General features: G+C 56.2%; 1 protein-coding gene across 1 annotated transcript; it reads right to left on the bottom strand.

Moving 5' to 3' along the window:
- Nucleotides 1–3,670: 3,670 nt before the first annotated feature.
- On the bottom strand, nt 3,671–11,906 carry TMEM59L (transmembrane protein 59 like). The gene is made up of 8 exons (XM_004060345.5): nt 11,625–11,906; nt 10,734–10,878; nt 10,565–10,656; nt 8,634–8,786; nt 7,646–7,748; nt 6,455–6,572; nt 6,235–6,352; nt 3,671–4,305 (listed from the first exon to the last, which is right to left on the bottom strand). Exons 1-8 carry the CDS (start codon nt 11,793–11,795, stop codon nt 4,177–4,179), a joined length of 1,029 nt encoding a protein of 342 aa, XP_004060393.3. The 5' UTR covers nt 11,796–11,906; the 3' UTR covers nt 3,671–4,176.
- Between the last annotated feature and the right edge of the window lie 1,464 nt (nt 11,907–13,370).

Raw genomic sequence — 13,370 nt, 5'->3', positions numbered from 1 at the left:
CCGAGGCTGACGGATTACCTGAAGTCAGGAGTTCAAGACCAGCCTGGCCAACATGGTGAAAGCCTGGCTCTAATAAAAATACAAAAATTAGCCGGGCGTGGTGGTATGCACCTGTAATCCCAGCTACTCAGTAGGCTGAGGTCAAAGAATCACTTGAACCGAGGGGATGGAGGTTGCAGTGAGCCACGATCGTACCACTGCACTCCAGCCTGGGCAACAGAGCGAGACTCCGTCTCAAAATACATACATACATACATACATACATACATACATACATACATACATACATAAATGGGCTATACATGTATTTTTTGAACCACAGTCCCACTCTGTCACCTAGGCATGATCATAACTCACTGTAACGTTGAACTCCTGGGCTCAAGCGATCCTCCCACCTGGGCCTATCGAAGAGCTGGGATTACAGATGTGAGCCACCCTGCCTGGCCTAAAGGAACAATTATTATTATTGTATTTATTTATTTGAGACAGAGTCTTGCTCTGTCTCCCAGGCTGGAGTGCAGTGCATGATCCCAGCTCACTGCAACCTTTGCCTCCTGGGTTCAAGCAATTCTCCTGCCTCAGCCTCCTGAGTAGCTGGGTCTACAGGCACACACTGCCACGCCTGGCAAATTTTTTGTATTTTAGTAGAGACAGGGTTTCACCATGTTGCCCAGGCTGGTTGTGAACTCCTGAGCTCAGGCAATCCGCCCGCCTCAGCTTCCCAAAGTGCTGGGATTACAGGTGGGAGCTACTGTGCCTGGGCTATTATTGCTATTATTTGAGACAGTGCCTCACTCTTTCGCCCAGGCTGCAGTGTAGTAGCATGATCTCGGCTCACTCCAACCTCCGCCTCCCAGGTTGAAGCGATTCTCATGCCTTAGCTACCCAAATATCCGGGATTACAGACATGGGCCACCATGCCCAGCTAATTTTTTGTATTTTTAGTAGGAACGGGGTTTCACCATGTTGGCCAGGCTGGTCTCAAGCTCCTGGCATCAAGTAATCCTTCCGCCTCACCCTCCCAAATTGCTGGGATTACAAGCGTAAGCCACCGCGCCCAGCCTTTTATTTTGATTTATCTATTTATTTTTTTGGAAATGGTCTCACTCTTCTCAGCCACGCTGGAGTGCATTAGTGCAATCATGGCTCACTGCAGCCTTGTCTTCCTGGGCTCAAGGGATCCCTCCACCTCAGCTTCAGCTCAGCAGCTGAGATTACTGGTGCCCACCACCAGGTCTGGCTAAATTTTTAAATTTCTTGTAGAGATGAATCTTGCTATATTCCCCAGATTTGTCTCAAACTCCTACACTCAAGTGATCCTCCCGCCTCAGACTTCCAAAGTCCTGGGATTACAGGCATGAGCCACCACACCTGGCCAAGGGGCCTTTTTTTTCTTTCTTTTTTTTTTTTTTTGAGACAGAGTTTCGCCCTTGTTGTCCAGGCTGGAGTGCAATGGTGCAGTCTTGGCTCACTGCAACCTCTGCCTCCAGGGTTCAAGTGATTCTCCTGCCTCAGCCTCCCGAGTAGCTGGGATTATAGGAGTGCGCCACCATGCCTAGCTAATTTTTGTATTTTTGTAGAGACGGGAGTTTCGCCACGTTGGCCAGGCTGGTCTTGAACCCCTGACTTCAGTTGATCCACCCTCCTCTGCCTCCTAAAGTACTGGGATTACAGGCATGAGTCACTGCGCCCCGCCCCTCCAGAGCTCTTGAAGATCTCCAGGGGAGGCTGCTTGGTCGAGCTGTGGTCTTGAGTCAGGGGATGCTGGGAAGGACACCAGGAAAGACCTTGACTCCTCCCTCCTCTCATCTCCTACCAGTGGTCCCTCTGACTGACTCCAGTGGAAAGAAGAGGGTCCAAGTGGATCAACCTTCCAGGATCCAGGGTAGAGTGAAGGGTGGAGAGTCTTACACACAGCCCCAGGAGGCATCATTTAATTTTCTGCCCCAACCTGCCGACCCACTGTCACTCCATCAGCCTGGAATTCCTGGGACTCTCCGCCCCATTGCCTGTAGGCTGGGGCCGTCGTGCTCCTGATCCTGAGCTCTGCCCAGGGGATGAGGCCCTGTATCAGTCAGGAATCTCTGGTTTCGAGCAACAGAAACCAACTCAAGTCAACTGAATCTCAAAGCGGACTTACAAGAAGAATCTGGAGGAGTCTGCAGAACAGACAGGAATGGAAGGGCGTGGCTCCCTTCCTGCAGTCAAGAGGCTGAGATGGGAGGATGGCTTGAGCCTGGGAGGTGGAGGCTGCAGTGAGCTGTGATCACACCACTGCACTCCAGCCTCGGTGACAGAGTGAGACCCTGTCTCATTTTTTGTTTTGTTTTGTTTTGTTTTTGAGACAGAGTCTCGCTCTGTCGCCCAGGCTGGAGGGCAGTGGTGTGATCTCCGCTCACTGCAAGCTTTGCCTCCCAGGTTCACGCCATTCTCCTGCCTTAGCCTCCCCAGTAGCTGGGACTACAGGCGCCCACCACCACGCCCAGCTAATTTTTTTTTTGTATTTTTAGTAGAGACAGGGTTTCACCATGTTACCCAGAATGGTCTCGATCTCCTGACCTCGTGATCCGCCCGCCTCGGCCTCCCAAAGTGCTGGGATTACAGGCATGAGCCACCGTGCCCGGCCGAGCCTGTCTCATTTTTTTAAAAATAAATAAATAAAGCTGGCTGGGTGCAGAGGCTCATGCCTGTAATCCCAGCATTTTGGGAGGCTGAGGTGGGCAGATTATTTAAGGTCAGGAGTTCAATACCAGCCTGGCCAACATGGTGAAACTGCGTCTCTACTGAAAATACAAAAAGTAGCCGCGCATGGTGGCACATGCCTATAATCCCACCTACTTGGAGGCTGAGGCAAGAGAATCACTGGAACCTGGGAGGCGGAGTTTGCAGTGAGCTGAGACCGCACCACTGCACTCCAGCCTGGGCCACACAGCGAGACTCTGTCTCAAAAACAAAAAAGAAAAAGTAGACCGGAAGCCAGGTGGCTACAAAATCAAGTCCTCTTCAAGATGCAACTTGTCCCTTCATAACAGGGACATCGGGCACAGGAAGGGACGCTGAACTGCCCCAGTCAGATGGGTGGCACAAGCCACTATTTTTTTTTTTTTTGAGACAGAGTCATGCTCTGTCACCCAGGCTGGAGTTCAGTGGTGCAATCATAGCTCACTGCAGCCTCCGCCTCCCCACCTCAAGCAATCCTCCCACCTCGGCCTCCCAAGTAGCTGGGACCACAGGCTCAAGCCACCACACCCAGTTAATTAAATATATATGTGTGTGTGTGTGTGTGTGTGTGTGTGTGTGTGTGTGTGTGTGTGTGTGTGTATATTTTGTAGAGATGGGGCCTTGCTATGTTGCCCCAGGCCGGTCTGGAACTTCTGGGCTCCAATGAATCTCCTGCCTCGGTCTCCTAAAGTGCTGGGATTACAGGCATGAGCTGCTGCGCCTGGCCACGAGTCAGTTTTCCAGGGACATCTGTAGCTGGGAGTGTGACCTGGGTTAGAGCAGAGGGAGTGTCCTTCTGAGAGGCAGCTACTTTCAGTCCCTGGTGCCACCTGGGTTTCCAGGGTTTTCCCATGTCAGAAAGATCCTGCTCGGCAGGGGTCATAGCCATGCGTGGGCCACACCCCAAGGGCAGACAGACAACTGAACAGAAGCAGGCTCAGCCTGAAACTCTTTTATATACATGGTTTATTCCTCCCCAGCCCCAGACAAGCCCCAGGCACGCTTTATAGGGGCATGGAGATGCCCATACCCCGTCTCTCAGAAGCTGGGTCTCTGGAGACCGGGATGGGGAGAAGGGGGAAGCCCTAGCAAGACGCAGCTCCCCCTCAGCCTCAGCGCCCCCGCCCCCCGCAGAGAGGGGACAGAGAAGGAAAAAGGAAGATGACACAGGACTGGGGTTCAAATACTCAGAAAGCCACACAATAGAAGACAAAAAGTAGCAAGCCCCCAAGAAAACGGGGACAAGGAGGAACCAGTGCCCGATCCCGCCCTCTTCCCAGCTGGGGCACTGCGTCCCCAGGACTCCGTGGGGCAAGGGGTGGGACAGGGAGGAGAGGAAGGATTTGGGGGTGGAGGGGCTCAAGGCTGGACCCACCCTGCCCTTGGACTCCTGGGCTCAGGGCAAGTGAGGCCCGAGGGGCCCCTGCAGTTGGCAGTGATGGGGCCAGTGGAGGCCTACAGCTTGGTCAGGTCCAGCTTCAGCTTGTAGGGTGGTAGGCTGTCCTCACAGGCGTGGGACGGCGGCGGGTACAGGGGCCAATCGGGCTCGATCATGAAGCCCTTGTGCTGTTCCAGGGTCAGAGGCTGCAGGAAGAGAGAGGAGGAGGGAAGTGGAGGGAGGGAGAGAGGCCGAGCCCCCAACCCTGACTGTCTCCTTCCCACTTCTGATTGTTTTATTTTTTTTCTTTTTTTGAGAGAGTCTCTCTCTGTCACCCAGGCTGGAGTGCAGTGGCGCCATCTCAGCTCACTGCAACCTCCGCCTCCTAGGTTCAAGCGATTCTCCTTTCTCAGCCTCCCAAGTAGCTGGGACTACAGGTGCACGCCACCATGCCCAGCTAATTTTTGTATTATTAGTAGATATGGGGTTTCACTATGTTGGCTAGGCTGGTGTCGAACTCCTGAAGTGATCTGCCCACCTCAGCCTCCCAAAGTGCTGGGATTACAGGTGTGAGCCACCACACCTGGCCTTGTGTGTGTGTGTGTGTGTGTGTGTGTGTATGTGTGTGTGTGCGTGATGGGGTCTTCTCTGTTGTCCAGGCTGGAGTACAGTGGTGCCATCACAGCTCACTGCAGCTTTGAACTCTCAGGCTCAAGTGATCCTCCCACCTCAGCTTCCTAAGTAGCTGGGATCATAAACATGCACCTCCACGTCTAGCTAATTTCTTTTTTCTTTTTTCTTTTTTTTTTGAGATGGAGTCTCGCTCTGTCGCCCAGGCTGGAGTGCAGTGGCGCAATCTCGGCTCACCGCAAGCTCCTCCTCCTGGGTTCACGCCATTCTCCTGCCTCAGCCTCCCGAGTAGCTGGGACTACAGGCACCTGCCACCATGCCCAGCTAATTTTTTGTATTTTTAGTAGAGATGGGGTTTCACCTTGTTAGCCAGGATGGTCTCAATCTCTTGACCTCGTGATCCGCCCACCTCGGCCTCCCAAAGTGCTGGGATTACAGGCATGAGCCACCATGCCCAGCCACATCTAGCTAATTTTTAAATGATTTGTAGTGACAAGGTTTCACTATGTTGCCCAGGCTCTGGGCACCACAGAGGTGTCACCAACACAGCTGGGCATGATAGAGGTGAGGCCAACACCACAGAACTGTGGCCACCTCTGACTTCACGTCGCCCCAACTAAGAGTGGATGTTCTTCCCACCAATTCAAAGGGCAGTGAAGAAACTGGCCCAAGTCATGCAGCAAGTGTGAGGTCCTGGCTGAGTGAGGTGGCTCACGCCTGTAATCCCGGCATTCTGGGAGGGCAAGGCAGGTGGATCACTTGAGCCCAGGAGTTCAAGACCAGCCTGGGCAACACAGTCCCCATCTCTACAAAAAATACAAAAATTAGCAGGGCATGGTGGCACGTGCCTGTGGTCCCAGCTACTCAGGAGGCTGAGGCAGGAGGATTGCTTCAGCCAGGGAGGCCGAGGCTGCAGTGAGCTGTGGTCGTGCCACTGCACTCCATCCTGGGTGAAAGAGTGAGATCCTGTCTCAAAAATATATATATAGGCCAGGCGCGGTGGGTCACGCCTGTAATCCCAGCACTTTGGGAGGCCGAGGCGGATGGATCACCTGAGGTCAGGAGTTCAAGACCAGCCTGGCCAACATGGTGAAACCCTGTCTCTACTAAAAATACAAAAATTAGCTGGGCGTGGTGGCCCGCGCCCATAGTCCCAGCTACTTCGGAGGCTGAGGCAGGAGAATTGCTTGAACCCAGGAGGTGGAGGTTGCAGTGAGCCGAGATGGTGCCATTGCACTCCAGCCCGGGTGACAGAGCAAGACTCCATCTCAAAAAAAAAAAAAAAAAAAAAAATATATATATATATATATATATACACACACACACACACACACACACGTGTATATATATATATATATATATATATATGTATATACATGAAAAAAGAAAAAAAGTCTGAGGTCCTGGCCTCCATGGGAGCAGGTGGCCAAATCCAGGACCAGCAAACAGCTCTCTCTGCCTTCATCCCCTCCCTCGGCCCAGCACCATTCACAGATCCCACCCACCTGGAACTTGAGGTGCTGACTAGGCGCGGTCACCAGGGTGGAGCAGCTCAGCCACAGCATCACCAGCACGGAGAGGAAGAGGCAGCAGGCCAGGATCCAGCGAGGCAGACCCGAGCGCCTGCCCCGCCCGGCAGGCACCACTCAGCTGCCCAGGCCGGGACCAGGGAGACCCGCACCTCCAGTCCCACCCCCCTCCCACCCCCAAGGTCCTGCCACCCACCGGGACATGCAACTGAGGAAGTCATTGTCCTGTGGCTCTTCAGACTCCACCTTGGCCTTGCTGCTGGTCTTGACTCGGATCTTGGCCTTCCTCACTTTGTCCAGGGGGCCTACAGGGTCTGAGAGATCAGCTGCCACTCAGCGACCACCAGGTCTTTGCTAAGAGGCCACAATAACCATGACCAGGAGGGAGGAGGTCAGGACCTGGGGCATGGAGTCCTGGAATGGAGATCAGAGCCCTGGGAGATGGACCACAGAATGCTGAGACAGGGACCATGGAACCCTGGGAGATGGATCCTAGGAGATGAACCATGCAACCCTGGGGGTGAACTGCAGAATCCTAGGAGATGAACCATGGAACACTGAGAGATAGACCAAAGAACTCTGGGAGATGGACCCTAGGAGATGACCCTAGAAGATGAACCCATGGAACCCTGGGAGATGGATCCTAGGAGATGACCCTAGGAGATGAACCCATGGAACCCTGGGAGATGGAACATGGAACCCTGGGAGATGGAACATGGAACCCTGGGAGATGGAACATGGAACCCTGGGAAATGGACCATGGAACCCTGGGAGATGGACTGCAGAACCCTGGGGGATGGGCCACAGAACCCTGGGAGATGAACTGCAGAATCCTAGGAGATGAACCATGGAACCCTGAGAGTTGGACCAAAGAACCCTTGGAGATGGACCCTAGGAGATGACCCTAGGAGATGAACCCATGGAACTCTGAGAGATGGACCATGGAACCGTGGGAGATGGGTCACAGAACCCAGGGAGATGGGCCACAGAACCCTGGAAAGTGAACCATGGATCCCTGGGAGGTGGACCACAGAACCCTGGGAGGCGGAACACGGAACCCTGGGAGGTGGCCACAGAACCCGGGAGGTGGGCCACGGAACCCTGGGAGGTGGACCACGGATCCCTGGTAAATAGACCATGGAACCCGGGGAGATGGACCACGGAACCCTGGGAAGTAGACCACAGAACCCTGAGAAGTGGACCACGGAACCCTGGGAGGTGGACCATGGAACCCTGGGAAATAGACCATGGAGGCCTGGGGGATGAGCCATGGAACCCAGGACTTGAGAGATGGAGATCCCGATCCTAGAAGGTCTGTTTGCCAGGCCGACTCCTTGTGGCAGTGGGGCCACCCATGGAAGGAACACTGGTCTAGGTTGCACCTTACCCACGTGCACCTCCAGGGCTTCAGGGTGGGAGCCTCGCCAGGTCACCTCCACGCGCTGCAGACGGCCCCCCTGGAAGCCGAGGCTCTCCACTATGGGCTGAGTCTGGGCCAGGAACAAGACAGCACAGAGAGGCTTGTGAGAACAGCACCCCTGGGCCCAGGCAGGCCCTCTGTGACTGCCATGTCCCACGCGCAGCTGATACCCAGTTCCCCTGGGTATCAGGGGTGGGCTTGATGTCAGGGATGTTGTTTTCTGCTTTCATGGGCTCCTCCATTTGCCTTAACCCCATCCTTTAGCTCCAGAAGTAGGAACATGATCCAGACCAAGCCAGTGAATTGTCTGAGAGATGGTCATATGATCCAGCCAGGGCCAATCAGAGTAAATCCCAGCTCAGTTAAAACCCCAGAGGGAGCCGGGGCAGTGGCTCATGCCTGTAATCCCAGCACTTTGGGAGGCCGAGGCGGGTGAATCACCTGAGGTCAGGAGTTCGAGACCAGCCTGGCCAACATGGCGAAACCCCGTCTCCACTAAAAATACAAAAATTAGGCAGGTGTGGTGGTGGCCGCCTGTAATCCCAGCTACTCAGGAGGCTGAGGCAGGAGAATCACTTGAACCTGGGAGGCGGATGTTGCAGTGAGCTAAGATCATGCCATTGCACTCCATCTTGGGCAACAAGAATGAGACTCCATCTCAAAACAACAACAACAACAACAACAACAACAACAAAAAAACACACACAGCATTTGTAACCTAGAGCCTCTGGCATCCACCTTACTGCCAAGAAGAAGTAAATGCCTGGGAATGAAGCCACCACAAAAGAAAGTAGAGTCAAGGCATGGAGTGAGACACTGAGCCCCTGGATCCAGCTGTGCCTGAAGCTCGCCCACTGTGGACTTTGCATCTCATGAGCTAAGAGCCAATGCATCCCATCTTCTTACCCTGCCCACCCATCTGCCACTCTGGCATGGCCCCTGTCAGAGGTCTCACCTGAAACACCACCACCTTCCCATTGTCAGTCTGCAAGTAGTATGTCCAGGTGGAGGAGACAAATCCCTGGGCTGAGTTGACGAGGTCATTGCAGAGGGTGGAAAACAAGTCCAAGAGGGAGAGGGCCCCACTTGGAGCCTCCAGGACCTTTCTCTGGTGAAAAAAGGTCCAAGACACAAAGATGGCACCGAAATAGGGCATTAACCAATGAATGGGAGGGGGCAGGATGCGGTGGCTCACGCCTGTAATCCCAACACTTTGGAAGGCTGAGGCAGGCCGATCACTTGAGGCCAGAAGTTTGAGACCAGCCTGGACAACATCGTGAAACCCTGTCTCTACTAAAAACACAAAAATTAGCCAGGCATGATGGCGCGTGCCTGGAATCTCAGCTACTCCAGAGGCTGAGGCAGGAGATTTGCTTGAACCCAGGAGGCAGAGGTTGCAGTGAGCCAAGATCACACCACTGAACTCTAGCCTGGGTGAAAGAGTGAGACTCCATCTCAAATAAATAAATGAATAAATAAACTAACAGGAGAGAAGCTAGGAGAATTCACTTGGATTGGATGTGGCTAAGTGATTTGGGCCAATAGGACTTCTTATAGTGAACACAGATCTCAGCGTGGCAGTTGGCTTCCTGTGTACCCTTAGGGAAGTGGATTGTGCTCTCTGAGCCCTAAAATGGGTATCGTTCTCTTCCTTCATGGAGTAGCCATGAAATTTCAACTAGAGGATGCCTGCCAAGTGCCTGGCACGGCACAGGCACTTAATGCGTAGTAGTCCCTATTACTAAAAATATCATCATCCTCATTATTCTTATTTTGGCAGCGTCAAGACGGAGGTCTGATGGCCGGCCATGGTGGCTCAAGCCTGTAATCCCAGCACTTTGGGAGGCCGACGTGGGAAGATCACTTGAGGTCAGGAGTTCAAGATCAGCCTGGCCAACATGATGAAACCCTGTCTCTCCTAAAAATACAAAAATTAGCCGATTGTAGTGGTGGGTGCCTGTAATCTCATCTACAAAGGAGGCTGAGGCAGGAGAACCACTTGAACCCGGGAGGCGGAGGCTGCAGTGAGCCAAGATTGCACCACTGCACTCCAGGCTGGGCAACAGAGCAAGACTTCATCTCAAAAAATAAATAAATAAATAAGAGGGAGCTCTGAATTGGAAGGGCTGACAGTGCAGTGAGCTTTTCTGAACAGCAGTGAAAGCTGGGAAGGGGTGGAGGAAAATGGGGGAAGTGGAGAAAGGGCTTTCTGGGGAGTCCCAGCCCCTAGGTCTCTGGCTATGCTACATGATTTTCTGTGCCTCAGTTTCCCCTGATGCAGCATTGCTTGGATTACAATAGATGAACCGTTATTATTTCTCCCATAAGGCAGTGTGTGCGTGCTTGTGAGGCAAGCCTGCTCTACCCTGAGCCGCAGTTCTGAGCCCCTCCAGGTGACAGTGACCACCAGCTCATCACAGGGGAAGGGCTTAGACCAGCACCTGGCAGCTCTGGGGGCGCCTAAGAGGAGTGAGGTGAGGAGTGGCCACAGCTCTGGTGGCTTCAAATCTTGCCCCTTGCACAGCCCTGTGTATGACCTGGGAGGTTGCCCCCTGGGCACTAAATGGGGGTGACATTGTCCCTTGTGCCTCCAAGTGACACAAAAACATTTGGGACAGGTTGAAGTCAGGCCTGAACCAGGACAGATGTTTGATAAATGATGGCTGTTTTCTGCCACTTATTCCTGAAAAGGTGGTGGGGCACGGGGGGCATTGTTGCATGTAACTAAGGCTGGAGACATGACGGGGCTGGATGGAGGTTGCCCTGCAGGCCTGGTATAGAACGCAGAGTCTGGCAGAGCCTCTGCACGTGAATGAAGATTTCCCATGGGGTGAAGCGGGTGGAGGTATTGGGAAAAGGGACCCCAGGCCGCAGTGGGAGGCCCACCTTCTGCTCCGGCTCAGGCTCCGCGGGCTGGCTCCAGCAGCCGTGGCTACAGGCCTGCTGCTCTGCCTCCTTCACATAGGCTTCCACGCAGGCTGTGGGAGGTGGGAGCGGGTGACTGGGGACGGCCCTTCCCAGGCCACCTCTCCCCACCCTGCCGGCGGGCCCTCACCTGCTTCACACTCAGTTTGGGTGGCATTGGGCTTGGAGCTTCTGGCCACAAATCGGCAGATGGAGAAGAGGCGGCAGCCACGCTCGCAAGCGCTGATCAGAACGGCTCTGTCATAGGGAGACTCGGAGGCGCCCTCCAGCCCCGCCTGGGGGAGGGGAGGACAGGGAGCTCAGGCCATGGGGAGGGGCAGGAGGAGGGTGGGGGGACCGGAGCATTCAGGAGAGGCAGGGAAAGGCTTCCCCGCTCCCCACCAAATCTAGCCAGATGGAGATGAAGTTGGGAGAGGCTACAAATATTAGTGGGTGCTCTTAGCTCTGAGGAGGGAGATGGGGAGGCAGCTTGAGAAGAGAAATGGACAGTGAAGGTGGAGAGAAATGAGCCTTCCCCCCACTAGGCTCCAGGGAGGAGGGGAGACATGGAGAAGGATTCTCAGACCTGGAGGAGGAGGGGGAGGCTCAGAGGAGGGGGTTTTGGTCACATGCAGATCAGGCTTGAATCCTGGGGAGTGGTGGTATGAGTAGGGGCTGGTAGCTCTGAGTGGGGAGGGAACATGATGTGGAGGAGGAGGAATGAGGTGGGGGGACCATCAGGCCTGAGGGAGCCGGGGGTTGGGTGCTAGAGGGTCCTTACCCAGCAGAGTGCGGAGGGAGCCTGGGAGGTGGTATCGGCCCCTTATCGCAAGGACCTGCATCCCCAAGCACTCCCCCATCAGAGGGAACCCCAGCCCGTCCGTCACCTACTGGAGAGATCTCCCCATTCCCGACCCCCACCTCCCCACGGACACCCCCACCAAAGTCTCCTGCTGTCATCCAAGAGAAGCCCATCCCAACGCCTCCTCCTTCGGAGAGATCCCGCTTCCCCCGCTGGCACCTGGCACCGCACGCGCCTCACCTGCGAGGGCCGCGGGCCGAGGTCGCGGTCGCGGCACCGCAGCTGGCAGTTCTGCGTGTCCCCGAGCTGGGGGGCGAAGGGATCGCGGGCGGACGGCGCGGAGGCGGCGGGCGGCGATGCCAACAGCAGCAGCAGCAGCAGCGGCGGTGGCATCAGCGCCACCGCAGCCATGGCCGGGCGGAACGCGGGGGGCGCGGGGGACTCCGGCTCAGGCCGGGCACGGAGGATGCAGCGGCTGCGGCGGGGACCGGGGCGCTGACGTCACCCGAGCGAGGCAGCCTGGGAAGCGGGGGGTGGGAGATGCGGAGAGCGGGCGGGGTAGCTGCGCTGCGGCACCCGAGGCGTGCGGGTCGGGCGGGGCAGGTGCATCGCGGCCCCCACCGTCTATCCCATCGCGGGGGTCCCAGGACACCTCCCTGGTGCCCACGGGCGGGGGATCTCTGCTGGCGCTTGGGGCCAAAAGGAAATATATAGGGGGATGGGATGGAGGGGACTATTCGCCAGGGGTGTCGAGGAGAGCGGAGAGCTTGGCGGAGGAGGCGACGTGTGAGCCGACCACGCGGGAAAGAGGAGAAAGGGGTGTCCAGGCTAAAAGGGTCAGCGAGGATCCTGAGGGGAAGAGCTTGTTGCAGGAGGAGGGAGGGCGATGGGGCTGGAGTCCAACCAGGGAACGGAGAGGGAGGAAGGTGAGAGCCGCAGGACCCGGCAGCTGAGTCCTGGCATCTTCTCTTTTGACACCCAGGTTAGAAAGGAGACAACTTGTGCGCAGTTTGCCTCCTCCGGGAAGCCCTCTGAGCCCCTCCCTTGCTCCTTCAGCCTCGCCTCCCTCTGGCCCAGCCCTGATCCACTGACCTAGGGGATCTGGCCCTGTCTCCCCAAGGCTGGAGACCCCTGGGCTGGGGCTTAGTGGGAGGGGACACAGAGGTACGCTCAGGAGCAAGGGGAGGAGGTGATGCTAAAATGTCTAATTCTCATGGGAAAACGGGGCAAATAGCGACACTTCTGACTTCCATAACCATCACACCCCAGGGCGATGGACTGTAGCCCCAGGAGCCGAAACTCGGTTAGGGGGTCCCCCCAGCTTCCTCTCCGCCAGATAAGGGAGTGGGGACGCCCCTCTAAACCCGGATCCTCTGCAAAGATGCCCCCGCTTTCGCTGGCATGCCTGGCGCAGGTGCCTGCAGCGCCGCGCAGCAGCCCGCAGGTCCCCCACCTACGCTCCGCCCCCGCAGACGGGGCGGCAGCCTCGCAGGGTCGGCGGGTCAGAGGGCGGCTCAGGTTCCGGCCTGGGAAGAGGGTGTCCCGGGTGGGGGCCTGGCGCACCCCCTCCTCTGGCCTGCGGCCGCGCTTTCATCTCAGCGGCCCCCGGCCGGCCCCCACGTGGCTTAATCAGGCGCGGCTGTGCCTGGCGGACCCCGAACATCTGGATCCCGGTGCGGCCCCTCCCCCGCCCCGCCCCGCCCCTCCCCTCCCCTCCCATGCTAGGCCGCTGCGACCCGGCGGCGAGGGCCTCCAGCCCGCAGTTTGCGCCAGAATCCAGCAGGAGAATTCCGCTTCTAACCCACCCGCGAGCCAGGCCCGCACCTTGGGAAACAGCCCTGTGCGTTGTGACCAATACTGCCCCCATTTCACAGGTGGGAAACTTAGGCTCCGGGACGCGTTGGCAAAGTCAGGATTCAAGCCCACACATGTTAATTCCAGAGGCCCGCGCGCGCCTAACCCCTCCACAATTACTGTCTTTCATTC

The sequence above is a fragment of the Gorilla gorilla genome, chromosome 20 (genome assembly GCF_029281585.2).
Source record: "Gorilla gorilla gorilla isolate KB3781 chromosome 20, NHGRI_mGorGor1-v2.1_pri, whole genome shotgun sequence".
Classification (NCBI taxonomy): Eukaryota; Metazoa; Chordata; class Mammalia; order Primates; family Hominidae; genus Gorilla; species Gorilla gorilla.
This window is presented reverse-complemented; position numbering and strand designations above follow the sequence as displayed.

Excerpts from the sequence above, each read along its gene's own strand:
- TMEM59L (XM_004060345.5), bottom strand. The coding sequence starts at position 11,795 with ATGGCTGCGGTGGCGCTGATGCCACCGCCGCTGCTGCTGCTGCTGCTG. Across the intron at positions 10,879-11,624 it reads TCGGCCCGCGGCCCTCGCAG|GCGGGGCTGGAGGGCGCCTC; the intron begins GTGAGGCGCGTG and ends CCCCTCCCCCAG. Across the intron at positions 7,749-8,633 it reads GGAAGGTGGTGGTGTTTCAG|ACTCAGCCCATAGTGGAGAG; the intron begins GTGAGACCTCTG and ends TTCCTGGCCCAG.